The sequence below is a fragment of the Dermacentor variabilis genome, chromosome 4, assembly GCF_050947875.1.
Source record: "Dermacentor variabilis isolate Ectoservices chromosome 4, ASM5094787v1, whole genome shotgun sequence".
Classification (NCBI taxonomy): domain Eukaryota; kingdom Metazoa; phylum Arthropoda; class Arachnida; order Ixodida; family Ixodidae; genus Dermacentor; species Dermacentor variabilis.
In genome coordinates, this window is record NC_134571.1 from 60,719,499 (window position 1) to 60,741,083 (window position 21,585).

A 21,585-nucleotide genomic window follows, 5' to 3' on the forward strand; every position below is an offset into this window, starting at 1 on the left:
TGCATTACTCGCCAGTTCGTGTCATGTGAAAATGCTGCCATGCACTCAGTTTCCTGCTTTGGTACCAGTCAATCTCTTTGCAGGTCATTGCACGTTGCCATTCACAGCTATCACCACCAACCTATTGCACTATGCATCTTCACCTATCTGTTACAAAGAGCATGTGGCGCAGTGCCATTGGAAGCATACTGCATGCTTTTAATAGGTGGTAACGTAAACTTGCCACCATTCCCAGCTGCAGGCGGCACGAAGTGAACATTATCTTTTGCACTGGTGGCATTGCACAGTGAAAGCTCGTTAAACCATAGTTGGCCGGAGCTCGGAAAAAGTACATACTAAACGGTAGTACTGCTTAACTGAAATAGCATGAGATCACCCATTTACCTGTCAAAAACGGAATTCAGAGAGAGTGCGATGAAAGGGAAAAAAACATGCATTATTTATTCGTTTCACGCGACAAAAGTGTTATTTACATTTGATGCCGTGGCGGCCTAACAGCGACGACCATGGCCTCAAAGTTACTGAAGCTGCGAGCCAGCTTTTCAACCAGCCCCCTCTTCTCAGCAAACACTTGCATGGCAGATTCCTTCTTGGCGTTGCATATTCTCCGTGCACGGGTGCGGTAGCGCTGCAGATGTCGTGGGGCGCTTTTTTCATTGCGGAGTGCTGTTCTCGTTGCAACGATTGATTTCATGAGGCTGCTGTAACGTGCAGCTTCTGCCACTGTCGGGCCTCAATTGCCCGTGCTGTTGCTAGGCGACACTTCGGCAACCGAAGCAACGATGGCGAAAAGTTTAACCTTGTAGCTGACATCTCCTTGCAGTCGCAGCAGCACTGCCTAGGAACTCCTTCGCAGTCCAAATGCCACACAGCATAGTCAACCGCAGATCCCTGTCGCGTGCCAGCGCCGACTTCTTCGTGTCACGTTCACGATGTCTAATTTTTCTTTTATGCTGAGCACCCGGTGTCTTTCTTTTTCCGAGCTTTGGCATGACGCGAGTCCTTGTTTGCATGACGCCACAACGCTCTCTGGCAAGGCGCCGAAATGATGTTGATGTTGATGTGGCTTTACGCGCAAATGCACAGGGTGCTTGGAGGCTGTTGTTCTTACATGGTTTCAATCTCTGAGGCTTGTTGTTCTGCCGGGTGACCCGATGGAGACGACGCACCGCCATGTTTGCGCCACGAAAAGTGGAAGCACTGTGTGTTAACCGATACGTACGCAATAAGCTGGTGTGATTTACACGGTTACAAAATACATTATGTTCAATGGCCGCTGAGTCGGAGATTTGACTTTACTTCTTTTAAAACGAAACTACTGTTTAAAAGTACGGTTTAACGAGGTTTTACTGTATTCCAGTGTTGCCCACCAGTTTGATTTCGTTTCGGTTTCCCATCTCCGTCTTAAAGCAACAATGTGCTCGGACCCCATGAACTCGATGCGTGCTGGCTTCTCGTGCCGCAACAATTCTTGATGAGTGGGAACGTCGAAAGCTCCTGCCAAAATGCTGTGCTTGAAGAAACTGCTGACCCAGGCCAAATTCAAGGAGTACGAACATAAGCTTGCCAAAGCTGCACGAACGACAACGCCAGTCTTAGGGGGGCCCCACCAGATCAGTCTGTGTTACGTGCTACAATGATTCACACACTTCAGGTTATGTAGATGTCTACTACATTTCAGTCTGCTGAATTTTTTAGAGACTTCGAATTGTGTGTTTTCCCGGTCGGGTAAGTTTTTCTTGTGTTTTTTTACAAAACGTATGCGCAAGGTTCTACTGTATATGGACACACACACGCAATGCAGACAGTGTGTTTGGCATAGTTATCAGCCATCACAACTTCTTTGATCGTAATTCACTATGCTGTGTCTTTTGGCCAGCAACGAAATATACAGAGTTGATTGCTGGTTTGCAATATGCTGTACTGCAGGAAGCATGGCATTTGGTACCGCACAATCAACCACTCCTGCTACCACGTCTGCTCCAACGGGATTTGCTGGGTTCACAACCACCCCTGCAACAGCAGCCGCTGTGCCAGCCTTTGGTAGTGGTTTTGGGGCCACAAGTCCAGCATCCACTCCATTTGGAGGCTTTGGGTCAACAACCACTGCCATGCCATCCCCAGCAACTTCCGCCACACCAGGAGGCTTTGCGTTTGGAATGACTACGGCCACTCCTGCGTCGACTGCCTTTGGTAGCATTGGGACACCTACAGCCACACCCGCCTCTGCTCCAGCTGGTTTTGGTGGCTCCAGTACAATTACATCTGCAAATTCTGCGGCACCAGCAGGGTTTGGTGCTGCTTTTGGGTCTACCACCACAGCTCCTGCACCCACACCTAGCTTCGTTGGCTTTGGTTCCACACCAGCCTCAACAGGCACTGGTGCCCCACCAGCCTTTGGTGGCTTTGGCACTGGAGCAACCACTACTACAGCAACCTCTGCAAGCATGCTTGGTGGCTTTGGGACCGTGCCAAGTCAGACATCAGCTGCTGCGCCTTTGCCTGGCTTTGGAGGGGCCCCTGCCACAAGTGCTGCTTCTGGAGCAGCTGTACCTGCTGCTACCACTGCTTCCACCCCGTCGTTGTTTGGTACGTTTGGTGCGCAAACTCAAATGGCACCAGTGCCATCTGTGACAAGTGCAGCCCCTGCAGCAAGTTCTGCTGCTCCGACATTCAGTTTCGGAGCACCTACGCCTGCATCGTCTGCCGCCACTCCCGGTTTTGGCGTGGCACAATCAGCCACCACCACTGCCACGCCTTTTGCTGGTTTTGGAGCAGCTGCAGCACAACCTGCAACAACAGCGACTGGTATGGGGGTCACTGGTAAGGGTGCTTTTATGTAGAATCTTTTGGAATGGATCAGTCAGAACCACTGCAGTGTTTTCTTGTGGCAGCATGGCTTAAATTTTTCCATACCGCAGGAAATTACGAAGATTGTACCAAAATAAGCAGAGGTATGACTCGCAATGTGATTGTTCAAGAAGCCGATAGTAAAGAGCAAACTACACACATTGTCACTAACATTAGAGTTACATTATTGGTTTCCTGTAGGGAACCAGAGCTGCAGACCAATATATGCATACATGCACTCATACAAACAATGCATGAGTGCATGCAATTCCTCACATCATTCACCTGGATCATTTTCACCTTTTGTACTTTAAACACAAAGGATGTTGGATGTGACAGCACTGATTCTTGAATATGTGTATTCATGTCTTTCAGCTGTCACGAGCTGTGATCACATGTGCGTGCCTTATAAGAATTATAGCTTATCAATGAAAGCTTAGCATTATATTTGGCGTTTTGCATAGAAATTGAAAAGGCTCACAGTTGCCACCATGCGCTGGTGTATGTGTTTCTCACATGTTGCATTTTCAGCAGTCATTAGATAAGACACGCAAGTGTAAAATCCAGGCTCGTGATCACAATGATAGGGATCGATGTGTACTTGCAAACATAATAAAGAATAAAAAGAAACAGAAGCGTTGCTGGCAGTGCCACACGGGCGACGCATACAGGGAGCGACTTTCTCGCATAATTTTGATGTCCAAGATGAAGCTCCTTGGCACAACTCTATCTCCCTAAAGGGAGCCATGTACATTAACTTCAACAAACATTGGCAAATGCTGCCATCAAGTGCAAAAAACTGCAACTAGAAGCAATCTACTGGATAGACTCATCATCGGTTGACACTGAGTATTTTTTCCTTGTGATGAATACACTTGTCATCGGCTATGTTGGCACAAATTTCAGTGATTATATTCGTCAGCAGAAGAGAAAAGTCTTTCTTTTTTAAAACAGGAGCATACTGCACAGTTCTTTGATAGATGCATTTCCTGGCCTTTGTATCAAAAGTATGCCAAGGAACCTAGCTTTTGCTTTCATTGGTTATATGCTAGCCAGGAGTGTAGACCTTCAGAAACTTGGATGTTGTATTCTCAAAGTCTTGGTTACTTAAGTCTGCAGAGCACAGTCAGCATTAGATTTATAGCAGGATAACTAATGCTTAAGGGAATGAATGGAATGGAATGCAGTTCAACCATGTTTGGTAATCATCTCATGTAAGATGTTTCAGCATGCAAGTTGTCAACCAAAATTTACTTTAATTAAGCTTGCAAGTAAATTTTATTTCACTGACCTGTGTTTGCTGACAAAGAAGTGAGGCGTTACTGTGATGTGAGAAAAATAGATAACATGATCACTGTCTCAAATGTCACGGGGCCACTGGCTCTCTCCACTTTGTGGCTACACATTTTGTTTGGTGGAACACAGCTGAACCTGAGCATAATGAAGTTAACACTTTAATAGTGCTACATCAGTTCAGTGCTTTCGCACATGGGTGCATACTGGCAAGTTGCGCAAGAGCTCCCACTGAAACAGCAACCAAACTGCTTTGCCCTGAATTTACTAGTTCAGGATATTGATGCCGTCCATGCAAGGTGTGTTCTGCCACTGCATGCTAGAGGATATGTTCAGGAACACTCCTCTGCTCACAGAAGATGAATCTTGTGGGCCCTGACTACTTCCATTGTCAGCATTTTAGTGATCGGGGGTCTGAGGTCAGCCTAGTAAATTAACCCTTTGCAGTCATATGTTGGGCCTCTCCCGACATGCAAAATTATTGATTCTGGTCAAGCCAGAAAGTATATGTGTGTGTGTGTATGTGTCTGCACGTGCATGCGCGCACATTTGCTGCACCATTCAGAAACTTTTACAACCATTGACAATTCCACTGAGGGCAGCAATTTGTTAGAGAAAGACGTGGAGGAATTCGTACATGCTTTTCGTGCGCGGAGTGCTGAGGGTCGCTACATTTTCTTCACATACATTTTACAGGAAGAACTCGCTTTAGTTTAGTGAATCTGAAGATGATTTTAGTTCTTGAGAGAACATATTCTACCTTCAGATCACCAAGAATGGTCCTTGAATGAAAGCACTGAAGAAGAAAGCGACGATGAGGACCCCTGACAAAACTTTTCCTGTCACAATCACATATTACATAATGCTGGCTGGAGTCTGTGCACGGCACAAAAGCCTCAGACATTATGAAAATTTCCTGAAGTAACTTATTTACTGTGCGATTATTCACACCAGAGCTCCTTCAGCACGACTTCCAAAACATGGGAAATAATTGCTTACTGGAACAACTGCAAAGTGCGTAAATACTTGTGTCCGCAAATGGTAAAGACACATGGCGTGCTTATGCTGGATGTTTCTATGAATATGGTAAGTAACATTTAAAGGTAGCCATTTTGTAATAAAAGGGCGGTTCCTTCAGAGATGTGCCACCAGCGTGGCGACCATGGCTAAGGGGTGATACAAGGTAATCATTCACTAATTAATAAAACTCCAATAATTAACTTTTGTTTCTTTAATTTCAGTGTGCTCATCATAATCAGGAAATTGAAGCGAGCTCTCCGTACACGCCATATAGACTGTTATTTGTGGAAAAATGCAGTTACCTGTGGAACTATGGCACGACAAGTTTCAGCTATCAGAGCATACGAAACTGAAACTGGGAGGCTGCCCCTTGAGGCAACATGCACAGAGTAGCAAGGCGCTGACTGCCCGCCGCTGGATGATGTAAGCAGAGTGTTGCCTCGAGATGTGCAGCTGTGTGTGCGCTGCAACCTCCAAGTTCAAGTTTCGCATGCTCCGATAGCCGAAATTTGCTGTACCATAGTTCCACATTTTTCCACATCCAGAAGCTCATATGGATTGTACAGAGAGCTTCCTTCAATTTCACCATTACAATGAGCCTGCTTAAATTAAAGGCATAAAAGTTAGCTATTGCATTTTTGTTAATTGGGGACTGATTACCTTGTATCACCTGTGTCACCCCATGGTCACCACCGCTGATGGCATGTCTCCAAAGGAACAGTGTTTTTATTTCAGAATGACTATTTTTAGCTATTACCTATAGTCTTTGTAGAAACACCCTGTATACGAGTGTGGGACGGCAGTGCTACAGCAGAGTCCTCTCATAAGACGGTACATTTTCAGATCTGCATTTAGGTTTAAGGTAAAAATACACTGCAGCCTCCCTTCAATGTCACATCACTGGTGGTCAACATCCTGAGAATGTGCATGCCCTCCAGCCTGTTCATTAGTTTCCACCAAGATCTGTGTAGCAGCAATGTTGCACTGTCTCTGCCACAAATTTAGAGAATGCTTCGAACTCATTCTCCAAAGCTCAAGAACTGCACTGTGCGAAATGTATCAGTATGGGGCAGCACCACTTGAACTACTGCAGGCAAATAAAATGGAATCCATGTCAGCCATGCCATGTTCAGGCAGTGTTGGCAAAATGCTTAGTACAATGAAACCTAGTTAAACCGTGTTAAACCTTGTTAAACCTTGTTAAACCTTTTGTGTAGCCACACCTCTTAGGCTTTGTTTTGAGGGCCAACTACTTTTCTCTCCCTGTTTACAGCATCTTCTGCCGCAGCCCCACCACTTGTTTCACCTTTCATGGCTACTGCAAGCACAGCAGCAGCATCCCCTGCAGCCCCCATGCCTTCAGTGGCGTCAGCATTTGGTGGCAGTGGCACAACTACCACGCCTGCCACCGCCTCCACACCATCACTGGCTTCAGTGTTTGGTGGGGGCACGGCAGCAGCGCCAGCTGCAACCTCTGCGCCTTCCTCAGCGGCATCAGTGTTTGGCACTGGCACTTCAGCTACCACGCAGGCAGCATCCACAGCTACATCTACACTGCCCACTCCTGCCGGTTTTGGTGCAACAACGGCAGCATCTTCTGCCCCTACAGTCACATCTGCCACAGCCAGTACAGCTGCTCCAGCAGCTACTACAGCGACGCCATTTGGAGCAGCTTTTGCTGCAGGAACGCCAGGGATGGCACCTTTTGGCCAGACAAGCACCACATCTACTGGGCTGTCATTAGGTTTGTGGTTTGTCTGTTCTTCACTGGGTAGGATTATTTTACATAGAGATTAATGACTCGTGTTGAACTATAATTTCCCATGATACGTGCACCTCAGTTATGACTACTGCACAGCATGGACTTCTACCATTGCATCACTCTGTTATCAGTTATCGAAAGCCAAGCTTAAACATAAAGGTGATTTTGAAGCTAAGATTCTGGCACATGTCAGACTTGTAGAGGCTGGGCTGTGAAATCAAACTGTGTTGCTGCAGCGTTACCATTCACTGTTACTATTACAGTACTGGCCACCTGCCAGTGGTGTGCATGCTACTTATTATGTGTAACCTATACCAGGTGCATGTGCAGGGCAGATTAATTCACACACACAAAGCTGGCAAACAGCTGGGACAGTGACAGCGAGTGTAATAAAGCTCTGCTACGCTGATATTCCTTACTTTCACAATACTGCGGAGACTATGGAGCAATGTCTCTCTTGTAAACTAGCAAGAATAGACCTGGAGCACTTCATGTGAAATTGCAAATAGATTGAGAAAGAAGAATTGAATGGCTTGTCATTGCTGCCTTTACTTCAGCAACCTAATCCGCTATATCTGCTAGATTGAGTCGAGAGATGCTGCTTGTGTAAGAGACACTCCAGTTCAACTCCTCTGGGCTAAGACAGTGGATCTAGTTATGATCTTATCTCTCATTAACTTCTTTCAAAATGTATTGAAGCTCTAATTATTATTTTCCAAGAGAAACTTTCATGTGTGCTGCTGGACTAAGCCATTTGTAACCCCAAACTTTTTGTGGCTGAGACAAAATTAAGCACAATAAAAGATGATGAATGGGAAGATACAGAAATGAACAGCTTCAGTAAAAGTTTGCATTCTGTCCTGTCAGTTTATACTTGCCTGTTGTCTGTTATTGCATTTAATTTTGTCTCGGCCGTTGAAAATGCAACAACTGGCTCAATTGTCTTCATTAACTATGTTTGTAGGGTGCAAATTTTGGGGTTTGATATTGTTATGTGGAGGCAGACACAAAAGGAAAACATATTTACAATATATTTACAAGATGATCAAACGCTGAACCATATGTTTGTTAGCGCACGCCAGATCAAAGGTGTCTTCTTCGTTGACGCTCCTCTAGAGGAATCGTACCGTGTCAATATCGCAAAACTAGCAGCCTCGTAACTCCTGCTAAGTGATGCCTTGATGATTGACTTGCTTAATTTCTGCAGTTGCAACATGTAGCTGGAACTAATTCAGTATAAAAACACTCAGTGAAGCTTTAATAATTAAATTGTTAATCAGTGGTTATATAGCACAATTTCAGATATCCACAATTTCAAATAATGAATTACGAAGAAAATAACCTCTATCTTGGCTGTGCTTTGTTAAGCGCTACTCATTCCTCACTGAAGCACCCTGTATTAGGTAAAGTTTGCAAGCGGAGAAATGATAAGTGAACGCAAATTTATGGATGATATTCTGGTTTCATGGTAGGAGGACTGAGCTCCACTTCAGGCTTTAGCCAAGCCACGACTGCTCCTACAAAGACAACGGCTGCTGTTGGTCTTGGTGGTGTGGATCACCCAAGTTCAAGTGTGCCAGGTACAGTCTCTGGCCTTATGCATGGTTTAGCACGTGACTTGGTAGGTATGCCGAATGTGCAATGAACAACTTAATGTATTTGGTAAAGGTCTGTCATAATACTCCGTAACTCGGGCATGTTAAGCGTAATAAGCTGCAGTTATGATGATCTGAAGTCTGTTAGATGTGAAGGCTTTCTGTCGTTATTCATTCTTTTAAGTACTATAGAGTTGTTATTTTTTCACATTGTACAGTGTGGTAAAACAGTTTAAAAGCTTGCTTGCAACAGCTAGTTTCTTTTTATTGACAAAGGCTGTGGTGAGCTCTTGAAAATGAGATATGTGACTTCCTCAAATTTAGTTTTCAGTTCAAGTTTGTGTTGTCTTAGCCTTGCTATCAAGCTGAACTGTGAGGATGTTAAGGGTCCTGTTCATTCAAGCGATGTTTAAAATTTTTTATGAGATTGAGCTTAAGCTGCATGCAATCTCGTTTTGAATGCTGTGCAGTGCATGCAGCTCTTTGTCGATGTAAGCGGAAGCATCCATTTTTATGCTGCCACAATAGTACATCATTGACTGGCTAAAACTGGCCTAAACAAGCACAGTGGATTTTTTTTTTTTTTTTTTTTTTGGGCAGCAAGATTGCAGCAGGGACTGTGGCATTTATGTAGTGGCAGCTTGAGAAAATCCAGGGGGTTCTTTGTCTCCGGTAGCGTTATGCCAAATATGCAACCACTGTGCTATTATTGCAGTGGTGTTGAGGTTATGTGCAAGGAAGCACAAGATCTTGTCATTGAGCCTGAGTCAGGGGCTTCTTGGCCTCATCAAAAAGTGGGAAAATCTACAATTTATTAGTAATCAGAAGTGTTCAGGTAGGGAATTTGGCTGAACTGTGCGTGGTTGTGTTTTTTGCTACACTAGTGTGTGATTACATACACAATGGTCTATTTCAACTGCTCAGAAACCATCAACTCTTTTTGGTCCAAATTTTGTGTTTGAAGTAGACAAAATTGTGTTTTGTGCATCCGGAGATTCAACTGAAGACCGTCCAACTGGCCGAAATTGCCGCTAGGGTCGAAGGACTCCTGGCCGTCGTCTAGGTGGGAAGACTTAAAGCCTTCCCTACATCTGTTGGACAAATAAAATTTTACAATCCAATCCAATTGTGCATTCCCCCTTTCTGTCCAAATTCTGTTCTTGAAGCAAAAAGTTTATATTTTTTGCATATGAAAAAGAAAAAGACAAATAATGATTATGTCACAAGTTCTGTAGATTGTAAGACCAAAGTCATTCAACATGCCTTAGAGGGCAGGTTCTGAAGTTGCTGCTCAAAGGTCTATCTGATGTCCACATGCTGCACTATGTAGATGTTAGCTAAATATTTGGAACAGAACTAGTGCTATATGGAACCAGGTTTACATAAGTTATACAGTTAGAGTTGCTGGAATTGTGATTTCTCATGTTAGTTGTGGTTGTCGCTTTGTTTCTGTGTCAGATATTCCTTGTAAAGTACTTTGATCCCTACAGGAATTATATTAATGGAAAGTATGTTATGTTTTAATGAATTGGATTTGGGAACATGAGGTTATCTTATTGCTTATTCAGAGACTGCATGTATTTACATAGTCACTGTTTTTTAGTTATCTTTTCTTTATTATCGGATTTTTGCCATTTTGCAGGTTCTGTGGCAGCAGGCAAAAGGTGAGTTGCTTGATTTCTATGCACAATCCTTGTAATGTCTGTAGCAACCTGGGGCACTCAGTTGGTAGTGCGTACAATTTAATGTGTGAAAGATGCATAGATGCAGGTGATAGGTGACGACCTGCTGACTACTGACTGCTTATCCAGAGGTCTAGGCAGCTCACCAATTTAGTGACAGGTGCATTTCTCACCTACCATTGTAAGCAATCTATGTGCAGAGTTGAACTTAAAAAAAATATTGATTTCCAGCGCATGAAAAAGAAAAAAGAAACATGGTAGGTTGCTCTGATATTGAAGAATGCCAGTGATATGTGTGTATTTTCTGTTATTTAGAGATGGCAGATAAAGAAGAGTGCTAAGCAGGAATACTACTGTGCAATTCTAAACTCTAGTCTAGTGCATCAAGGTTGACATTTTTGGTTGGTTTGATTTGTTTATGAAGTGAGGGTAGGAAAGCAGGCAAGGACACAAAAACATATTATGGTGCTTGCACAGTTAGTAGGAGTGAGGCAGGAGTTTTAGGATGGTTGGAGGAGGACAGTTCAAATATTTTTATACCACCCAAGCTATGCGGTTAAGAAAGGGTAGAAATTCGGCCTTGTTGGTATGGCATAGTGAAAGTAAAGTGCATGTTTCATGTACTCCCTCTGCCTGTGTACCTTCAGTATATCAGTTAAGGAGACCCGTCAAAAATATGACTGTACATATAGTTTTTATCATAATCTCTGGCTGCTTCGTCGTGGTAAACTGTGGGTGAACAGAAATTTGCCTTTTCGACTGCATGAAGTAAGTAACAAACAATTTTGTTGTTACCACTCTGAAGCTAAAACAACAGGGTATATATGTGCGGATGAAAAAATAATAATAAAAATAAAAATTATATATATATCTTGGACACGTGCATTTATGGGCTGTTTTGTGCCACCATGCTCTTAAGCTTAAGCCTAATCAGTGACTGTTCCACATGAAAAGGTATTTTGCTCTGTCCTGTGCTCTTGAGAGGATTGGGACAGTGAAATTGAGGAATGAGTGCGAGAGGTTCCCACTCCTACCTATCCATTCTGCAAGCTTTTGCCAATATTTTAATCACACATTTTCTCTCTGTGATTGCCTATTTATTTTTGCATATTTATAACTTGCTCCTAAGTCATTTTTAGAACACAATTGCAACATCCAAGCACATGTATCGGAGGATAAAATTAAGGTAATTTAGGAAGCGCAGTATTCGTGGCAAAGAAAGGTGTTGAAAGTAAACATAAACATTTAAAAGCCAGTTAGCACAGCGAGTGACAAGTCCATTTCCTTAACATCGGAAGGACCATAGCTTGAGAGTGTAGAGCCGTGGTAAACGAGATGGACACACGTCTTTTTGGTAACAAAGTCTAGTTTATTCTGTCAAAAGAGAGAATTGAGCGGGCACGCGCAGCGCGCTGGAAGTGGCGAGGGCTTTAGAGAGAGAGAGGAGAAAAGAGGGAAAAAGAGCATAGAGAAGTGCGGTGCGTGGACCTAGTGCGAAAGGACAGCAGTGCGAAATGTACAGTCTTGTCCACTCTTTGGGTGAACACGGCTCACCGTGGCCGCGCTCCAGTGCGTCCGGCACGGCGGCGCATCGAAGCGAAGCGGCGCAGGCGCACACGGACCCGGGGGTGGTGCTTCGCGTCGTCTGCTACAGCGGGGAGTGCGTCGCCTCTTGCTTTGCTGTAAAGTACCCTTCGCTAGACCCAGGTGACTGAGTGCCCGAGGTGGCATTGCGGGAAGGCGCACTTCACTAACTGGAGCATTTTCCAGCTGGTTCCGTCTACAGCTTGTGAACAGCCTGCTTAATCAATATACATAAACAGAAACAAGTTTCTCACCACATAAATCACTTAGCATGTTTTTTATAAGTGATGAGGGTAAAAATACAGTCATTTTTTGCGCTCTTCATCAAGAGTTCATCAAGAGTTCATTATGTAAAGATAACTTAATACATTTCATGTATCATTTCATCTCCAGTGACAAGACAGTGAAGGAAGAGAGCTTACCCCAACCAATTGTGGAGACTGTTGAGGCGTTCAAGTAAGTTTGTACAAAGCCATTTTTGCATCTCGTAATGGACTAGTAGTCTATGCCTTTGTTCATTTGCAAGAGCTCAAACTTTAGCTACTGCTCTATCAGATGCGCCTGTAATGCCTACACTCAATGTGCATAAGCATACCTAGGAAAACATGCAATATATTCAAAGTTTGTACATGTCTATTATACACTATTACGAGCAGCTTAGAAGATAACACGTGGGACTGTCACAGATAGTCTTTTTTTTTTCAGATTCAGATTTATTGTTCAAAAAAAAGAACTTTAATTACATGACAAATATTATTATGACAAATTACATGCCAAAGTGAAAAGGAAGAAGAGTGGTAGTATTGTTTTGCTGACACTTCCTCTGTGAAGATATTTACTCCCAACGAGCCATTGAAGATGAGTCGGTCTCTCGATGCATACTTTGCCTTTCTCTAGTGTAAACCTTATGAAGCCAGAAGAGGCATCTTGAGGTGCCTGAGTAAACAGATCTGAGGTGCATAGGTGCATAGGTGTAGGCATATGAACATGCTTGCTGCAAGCTAAACTGTCTGTCCTCATAAACTGCATAAAATAACTTCAAACATGGTGGTATTACTTCCAGAATAGTTCATTCTTTCTTTTTTTTTTCTGGATGTTTAAGCATGTCATGCCATTTCCCATGGTGTATGTGTCCAAAAGTAATGTGACCTCGTTACATGCATGTTCTGCAGAAAGTATGTGACCGAGCAGAAGGAAGTGCGTGAGGAAATCTTCAGGATACCATCTCAGACCATAGCCAAGGTGCAGGAGGAAACGGTAGCCCTGCGGCAGCTGCTATCCACTGTGGAGAACGGAATCCAGCGGAACTCTGTAGCTGTTGAGCGCCTCAAACGTGAGACCTCAGAGGTTGGTGCCGCGAAAAACTTCATTTTATTGCTGCTTGCTTTTCCCCAGTAGGCTTTGAACTCAAGCTACTTGGTTAATTTCAAAACCAGCATGAAAATTGTAGGTAGTATGTGGATTTTTCTAAACTTTGTCCTTTTGGCTCCAAATGGCTTTGTGACTTTGTAAATTGATTATCTTCCGCTGAATATTGTGTTGTAAATGCAGCAATTTTCAGTGACTATGTATGCATGCAGAAACTCATTGTTTTCATGGGCTTAAAAAGATATGTTTGCATGGAAACTTATTATAAAGCATGTAAGCAGAGCTGTCATCATTCTTTCTTTTACTTTTTTTGTCAGAAAACGAGCAGTGTGAATGTTGCATTTGTCATGTTCGTAGTTCTTGGAAGTTTCGTGGAATGCGCTTCACAAGCCACATTGGTCAAGATGAACTGGAAACTGTGAAGCTGCTGTGCAAGTTGGCTGCAACGATGGTGGCAGCAAAACAAATGCGCTGCATCAGTTACTCCATGACATCGGGCATCTTGCGTTCCAACAGTGAAAGGGCAACTATACTTGCGGCCAAGGCTTCTTTGCCACCGACTACACGCAAAACACTTCTCCGCATTGCTCTTTGCAGTAGTGCATTGGCATACGGGTCTAAGCCCATGTCAGCCATCAAGAGCTTTAGCTGTTGTCACGAAACGGAGTGCACCATCGCATAAGCTACACAACCGAGCCTGCACGACCACTGGTGCTGCACACTACAGAAACTGCCATGGAGAAAAGCCTATGCAGTTTCTTTGAACACATTTTAACACCACAACTAGAGTGATAGTGCTCACCATAGAAGCATACAAACATTATAGTAACTAAACTGTAAGTTTAGGGGGCAGCTTCTGAGTTTACCGATCCACATGCGCCAAAAGTGGAAGTATTGGCATTAATTCGAACATCCAAAACGAAAAGTAAGCTGCATGCCATAGGGGACAGCAATAGGCAGAGTGTTGCAGGCATTACCCCACTCCAACATAATCTTCGGAGTGCAAGCCAATGAAGAAGGGAGCCGGAGTACCACAGAGGGGATGAAAGGTTATCTCTGATTGCCGATAATTCCTCTTCTACAGAATGTATTCAAATACTTTTTGCTGCAAGTTTTTGCTAAAAAGTTCTTCTTAACTGCAGATACATTTCATGACTTTCTAAAGCATTGCATGACTTGTTTAAGTCTATCATAGTCTTATATTTGTGCAAATATGGCATCTACTTGCAGTTTAATTCTGCACCTGGTATAGGCATCGTGTCCCAAGTCTGTTTATTTCATTTATTTCTTTGTCTCCAAATAAATAATTTCAAAGGCTGAACCACTAGCTTCGATAGATTTTAACATATCCTTTAAAAAATAAGTTCTTTCTTCATGTTCCAGATCACCAAAAAGCCATCTTTGTGGGCATGCATTATTGAAAAAAAAGGAAGAAAAGTGACGTTTAAAGGTCAAATCACGGTTCTTTGTAGATGTCACATCTGAAACCAACAACGTCCTCACTCTTCCTTATTCTTTCCATTTGTCTCTTTGTTAGCTGCTCCATGCCTCTTGGTTTGGCTACTACATCAGTTATTTAAAGTAATGTGCTTGCTTGGCTCCCCCTTCAGGACTTGAAGAATGCAGAGATTGCTCACCACACCAAGGAGACACCAATGTCCTTGCAGTATGAAAATACAGCACCTAACTTGTAAGTCTTTACCCCGTCAGCTTGAATGCATGGACACACAATAATAACTGCATGTATGTAGTAATAACTAGAAGCAAGAAACTGTGGTGCACGTAGATGCGGTGTGGTCTCTGGGAAGCTTTGTATGCAAATGAGCTGTGCATCCAGGGCCCGTATTTTGTATCGAGCCATGTAATTTTTTCTTTAACGTTGATTGTGCTGAGTGCCCAATTCTGGCAATGATATTGTGACTATAGCCAGTGTGCGAGCCAATGACTGAAGACGAAAAGATTAATAAAGGGAAAATCAGACATCCACCCATTCATAGCAATTGCTACAAAGGAAACCCGTACGGGTTCCTCGAAAGAAAAGCCTCGTGATTGAAGAAATATTTGTCCTGGTCCGGGACTCGAACCCGGGACCACCACTTTTCCGGGGCAGCCGCTCTACCATCTGAGCTAACCAGGCAGCTAGCAGATGGCAGGGTGAAGTCGAAACTGTCAACAACTCAAAGCAAAGGCAAGAGTTCGATGTAATAGTTCTGCGGACACCTGCAAGGTGGAGAGAAGTAATTAATAAAGGGAAAATCAGACATCCACACATTCGTAGCAATGTTAGCTTTTGTTGCAATTTTCTACGACATATGCATGCGAGCATGCTTTTTCCAGGCTTGCATACTTGAAAGGCAAATACAAAAGCATATTGAATGCGGCTGCAGGTGTGCAACTCTGCTTAAGTGTGATTGCACCACGTATTGACAAGCTGTCCAGATTCTATTAACATCGCAGTTTTGTTTGACCATTCTTTGCCAGGTAGCAGTAAAAGGCACCTGTTTCATGCCACATGTTGTGTTAATTTATACCCCCTCCCCCCTTCACTCGAAGCAGTCTCCCATCACTTCCACTGGTCTACAAGGGGTCCTTGACACATCCATGGCTGAGAACCACTAATGTAAAAAATCAAAGTTGGCCCTGACGTATAGCTTCCTCTTAAAGTATCCTGGACTGTGATTTTGCAGTGGTGCCTTATACCTATGCTAATGCCTTTTGTGTTCATAAGTGGTCAAAGTGACGCTCTGCCCCAGTTGGATCATTTCTTTGACCACTCAAAAATGTGAAAAGTGCTAAAAAACATTTGCGTTGAGAAAGACATTGCTACAAGATTGAGCCCTTGTTTCGCTGGTGGTGATGCCTTTTGCACTACGAACAGACCTTGCAAACTGTCTGGCCAGCTGTGCAAGACAGGTTTCTGTAGGAAATGTTTTGTTAAAAGTGTTCTTCCTGCTGCAGATATTTCCAGAAGCTTGTAGAAAACTTCAACCAGCAGATGAAGTTGTACAAGGATCAAATTGAGGAGTTGGAACAACATTTTGCATCCCTTTCAAGTGTATCGAAATTCACACCAGAAGGTATCCAGCCTTTGGCTTGTCATCAAACATTCTATTTGGGAATTGCGGGGAAAAAGAAAAAGTGGAATTTCTCTCGTGTCAGCCTTTGCACTGCCGAGTTGTGTTATGGTGTGCGGGTCCTCTTAACACTAGCATTTCAATTAACAACCAATGTTTCGACAAGGGTATGAATACAAAACCCTTTGTTGAAACATTGGCTCGAGCAGCATCTTTTGTTTGACTACTGTTGGTCAATCTGAGTTTCCATCTTTTCTCTTGTTTAGCATCTCAATCAGTGTGTCAGCTGCAATTGCATGCAAAACTGCGGCATAATACTTGTATTTTGTTAAAGAGGCTGTTTATTTCTTTGGTAATATAGAGGCTATATGTTCTGGCTTGTACTGAGTTAGCCAGGCTAAAAAAAAAATACTTCTACTGTTGTGAGTGAAGACTTTCCATAGATCAAAAACTGCTTGCATTCGAGAACTGCCCAACAAATTGCATGTTACTTTTGTTTCTCCAGAAACAGTAAAGTATTTCAGTGCACGATCCAATAATGTTGCAAACGCACATGCTTCGTGAAGTACTAGTTGTGAAATGTACAAATACAGTAGAGTCTCGTCAATTCAAACTCCAAGGGGGACCAGAAATTTATGCTAACAAAACGTAGGTTGACGTAAAGAAAGCCCCTTTAAATATATTGCCCGGTAAATTGAGCGGTACAGAGTGCAGAATCGAACTGTCACTGGGTTCGCATTGAAAAAGTCTTATCTTTGCCCCATCAGCATGTGACGACATGTGCCAGAAGAAGCCTAGGTTCTTTAAACACTCCTAGTGCAAGAAGATCACGCCTCATGCACTGGTTGTTGTTGGTGCAAGGGAAAACGTGCGAGGGAGAAGGATGGTGGCTTGATGTGCCCAATGTTGAAAATGATGTGATCGAGGAGAGGGTTCGTGCGATAACACGATCAAGTGCACACTCATTGGGGGCGCCTTCCTGCTCCTCTTAAGCTGAATGGAAAAAGTGGGTGCTCGCCACTCTGCTTGTTCCAGTGCTTCTTTTGTCATCATTTTTACAGCACACATCATTATGGTATATAGTGATGCACTGAAACTTCACCTCTAGCTCAGGTTTGTTTGAAAAGCAGTCCACAGGAGTGAGAAATTGTGTTCAAAATAAACATTGTGCAGTTTTTGGAGTTTGAATTCACGGGATTTTTTCTCTATTTAAATAAATAGGACTTTGCCAGGACCAACATAGCAGTTTGAAATATCTATCAGGGTGAATTAAGACATTTCAAATTGAGGATTTCACTCTAACTAGCTAGCAGTGCATATATAGCATTGAAAAGTAGCACGAGGGATTAAAAATGGTGCTGGGGGGTACGTGAATTGATTTGTGTTTCAGAACCTAGTACTGGACAAGCCTCATTACTAAAGAGAACTAGTTGTAGGCCCTGTTGTTGTTCAGTGTTAACAGTTCTTTCATTTTATTTCTTAGAGTTGACAGTTACAGTGAAAAAGCTGCATGCAGTTTTTGTGTCCTTGGCTGCACACTTACGAAGTATACATGAAAACATACAGGTAAGACATTTCTTCAAGTATCGCAGTATGTGTGTGTCTCAGCTGACTTGCTTGCACATTCTGGCTGAAAACAGCAAATTGTTATAGGGATCCTGAAATGATTGAGATGGCAGCATTTAAATGTGGTTTAACAGTTTGAGCAAGCCCTTACGAACATATGAATCAAGTCTGTGCATTCTTTGCAAGCCCTGTAGATGGTGTCACTTTCACAAATGCCGCAATGCCATGTTTCACTTTTACCTGCCTTTCCTACTATTGATGTCCCAAAAGTGAGTGTTCTCATTGGCCCACTGTTTCAAATTTTAACACTACAGTAGAGCACAGTAGCTTTTACGGAGAAAGGACAGTTATGAAGATCCAATCAGAGCAGACATAGTTGCCTTGTGTGTGTAAGTGTATCTGGTCGTGGCAGCGGCTTATGTTGCTTTAAATGAATAAACAAATGGAAAAGGGCCCAATGAGGGTCAAATGTGACCCCTTCCATTTATTACACCGGCACTAAAGCAGGATGTCGGAAATCTGCTTGGGGCCCCTTGACACTTAGCAGTGTAACCCATTAATGTGTGGACTGCTTTTTAAACACTAAAGAAGAGCGCAGCGCTTAGTACCAGGTTTGAACAAATAGGTCCCATTGGCGCCACTGAAAAAAGATGCGCTGGTGGTGCTGGTGAGCAAGGCTTGCAGAGTGAAACAGGTCTGTACAGGCAGTGACAACATGCTGAATGACCCGACATCTGCCCCGATATACTGCCATTGCTGTCATCATTGGCAGGAGCCTGTGGAGTCACTTTTCATCTGGACAATGAAAAGGAACAGACTCGCTGAAATGAATTAGGTATACTTAGGTACAGTAGGAGAGCTCCCTTTAACATGGCATGCTGCAGTAATATTTTTATGGCAAGGTGTTGTTGGGTGATGCTCTGTGCGTTTAACTCCTTCCCTGGCACTCTGTCATTGTGAATAGTGCCCCAAAATGGTCAATTTTTTTTTACTGTTGAATCCTTTATGAAAAACAATATAGACAATAATTGAAGCATTTATTTATACAAGATCACAGCCACTTATTGCAAAAGTGAAGTTTTACTGCACTATACTAGAAAAAAAAGTTCTTTTGATTCATCAGTGAGAAAGGGAAAATAGCAAGCAAATAGAAAGTATTGTCTGAGTTTGTCCTTGTCTTTTTTTACTAGAAATGTATGGACGTACCCAGCTTTTTAATGGCGCAAAAGAGGTTAAATTGTTATTGAATGCCCAGCAATGCTAATAACAGAGACACCCTTTAAGCGTTTCCTGTTCTCTTGTGGCTTATTTTTAGCGGCGGAAAGATGAACTGAGCTCTGGGAAAATTACTGGGCTTTCCAGCAAGTCACAAGGTGGCACTGTTGGTACCACCACAACAGCGGTTACTCTGGGCCCCGCTCCATTTTCCAGCACCAAAAGTGATGCTGCACTTGCCATGGCATCAGCTTTGGCACGAGTGGGACAGCCAACTTTTGCAGGTAAGGGACAGTGCAGAGCTGGATGCAAACTGCACCACAGCACTGATGTATGTTTTGGATTGTGGGATGCAGCAAACTACTGTGTATGCAAAGTTTGGTAGGGTACGCTTGATTTCATTGGGTGTTCTCTACAACGAAATTATAATGTGTGAATTAAACCTTTTCGGATGGCAGACGAACTTGGCTCGTCAAGCGAAAACTTGCCAAAAAGATGAGCGACGAGACCAGCTCATCCGGCTTCTTTATATTTTTTTTTATGCAGGCCTTAAGAAGACTTGAGCTCCTGTGTCGCTCTGTGCTTCTTCCAGATGGTGTGCTTTGCTTTTTGCTTGTCATAAATAAGCTCAGGTGGCACAAGGAGCTGTTGAAGAGTGAAGTTTGGAGCATAGACTCACTTGTGTGCAGTGAAGCCCACCTTCGTCACACTTTTTTTTTTCTTGGTAACCGTCATCTTTCTGACAGAAATTATTTGCATGGTCTTGTTTTATATTATCATCAGAATCATTTGCACATTATGGTGGGAGCATGCATTAACATGTGTGCAGTGAAGCCCACTTTTGTTACAGTGTAAAATAATGTTTTCCCTGCAAAGTTCCCTGTTCTGACGGAAATTTTTCATGTGGTCTTGCTTTATTGATTATCAGACTCAAAAAAAGAATTCAGTCTTTTCTTGCAAGTCATTTTTTTTTACCGCCCTTAAAAGGTTATAGAATGAAATATAGTAGCACAAAATGATGAGGACGAGATTCGCAATGCATAGTATAAGTGTTACTCCTGTTTTAAGCATTTGGCAGGATAAATTGCACATTCTGTATACTCTCACCACCTATAAATGGCGCACAAGCCGTCTCATCATGTACGCAGCATCCATGATTAACATGCTTTACACTGATCTAGGACACTGTGGCCCAGCCAGTGACTTTGCTGGATGTGTTTGCATTCACATTGTAAAAAAAAAAAAAAAAAGGATGGTTGTTGCCAGATATTCATGGTACTAATGGTGCTGTTGTGTGAAGTCACGGGTTTCATTGTTTACGAGAACTTGCTGGGCAAGTTGGTATTGATTCATTATATTAAATTTTTAAGGCGCCAAAAAACCACACACAGGGCACAAGAGAGAACAACAGGACAAAGCACCCGTCCGGACAGGCCCTCTCTCCCGTTGTTCTCTCTTGTGTCCTGTGTGTGGTTCTTTAGTGCCTTAAAAATTTAGTATAATGCTTCATTGTTGTTTCATGGTCCTTTTACCACGCAGAATGTTTGCAGAACTCGTCAAGTTCAAAGTTTTCTTTATTTCCAAATGCAGTGTGGAGTTTATTTTGAGCATAAAAGAGCCTTTATCACCACTTAATCAGAAGCTCAAGTTATCTAGTGGTCAAGAAATATTGAAGATGCTCTAAATAAAAGTCTCACCATGCAAGTGCAGTAATGTTCAATCGTTGGTCTGTTGCTTTTGTCTTTCCTGCACCAATTACTCTTTAGTCACGAGAAAGAACATCCACTAAGAGCTTAAGAATTTGTTCATAAGCCTTATGTTGCAGCAATTTTTGTGTTAGCATGCTTGTGGGCCAGAGTTTACCTCAAAACATGCTGTATGCGGGGCCGCCACCATTCACAATTCATTGTTGCTGCTGCCAAGAAAAAGGAGTGCTCAGGTGTTTTAAAGGGACACTAAAGGCAAATGTTAAGTGTAGCTAAAGTGATAGCTTAGTGCTTGAGAACCTCTGGGGCGTCAATATTATCGCGAACAGAGCCTTAATAATGAAGAAATTGAGGTAAATGCAGGACATGATTAGAGACTCCCCAGGGACATTCAAATACTTGCCCGAGGACGAAAGCACTCCTCCGTTAAATTCTGTCACTTGTATTCAACCACTTGTTGCGGAAAACATCCCTGTGTTGCATTATAAGGCGAAATAAAATGCTAGTTGTCCTGTTCTATTTCATTTTTAGAAAAAAGAACTCATTGAAATTAGCCATGACAACGACACGGGTGGTTGAAAGGTTTCGTTTTCGCACGACTCCGCGTCACCCATGCTTTCGCATTTCATTAGTTCCGTTATCGAATTGTGCTGCACTAGTTTTGCTGGCTCACGAAACTCTCACAAACTGCAAGTAGCAGAGAATTCACCTTCCGTGTGATGTCGCTGGATGCCCGTACGCTCTATGCCACTTGACCAAAAGGCAGCTGCAGTGGCGAATCCACCTTGGATCAGTACCTCTGTCTATTGGGCGCCGGTTTACTCACTGATGGCAGCAAAAGGTGGTGATGGCATAAGTAACGGGAGACCT

General features: G+C 43.0%; 1 protein-coding gene across 3 annotated transcripts in view; it reads left to right on the forward strand.

Annotated features, from left to right (window-relative positions):
• The window catches only part of LOC142579243 (uncharacterized), a 39,213-nt gene that overhangs the window by 9,170 nt on the left and 8,458 nt on the right, over positions 1-21,585 (forward strand). For all 3 annotated transcript variants that reach the window (XM_075689256.1, XM_075689253.1, XM_075689254.1), the window contains 10 exons: positions 1,930-2,823; positions 6,437-6,907; positions 8,398-8,505; positions 10,163-10,184; positions 12,180-12,242; positions 12,959-13,133; positions 14,765-14,844; positions 16,113-16,231; positions 17,712-17,794; positions 19,110-19,293. In XM_075689256.1, the coding sequence (XP_075545371.1) occupies positions 1,930-2,823; positions 6,437-6,907; positions 8,398-8,505; positions 10,163-10,184; positions 12,180-12,242; positions 12,959-13,133; positions 14,765-14,844; positions 16,113-16,231; positions 17,712-17,794; positions 19,110-19,293 (2,199 nt within the window). The remainder of the gene's footprint in view (positions 1-1,929; positions 2,824-6,436; positions 6,908-8,397; positions 8,506-10,162; positions 10,185-12,179; positions 12,243-12,958; positions 13,134-14,764; positions 14,845-16,112; positions 16,232-17,711; positions 17,795-19,109; positions 19,294-21,585) is intronic.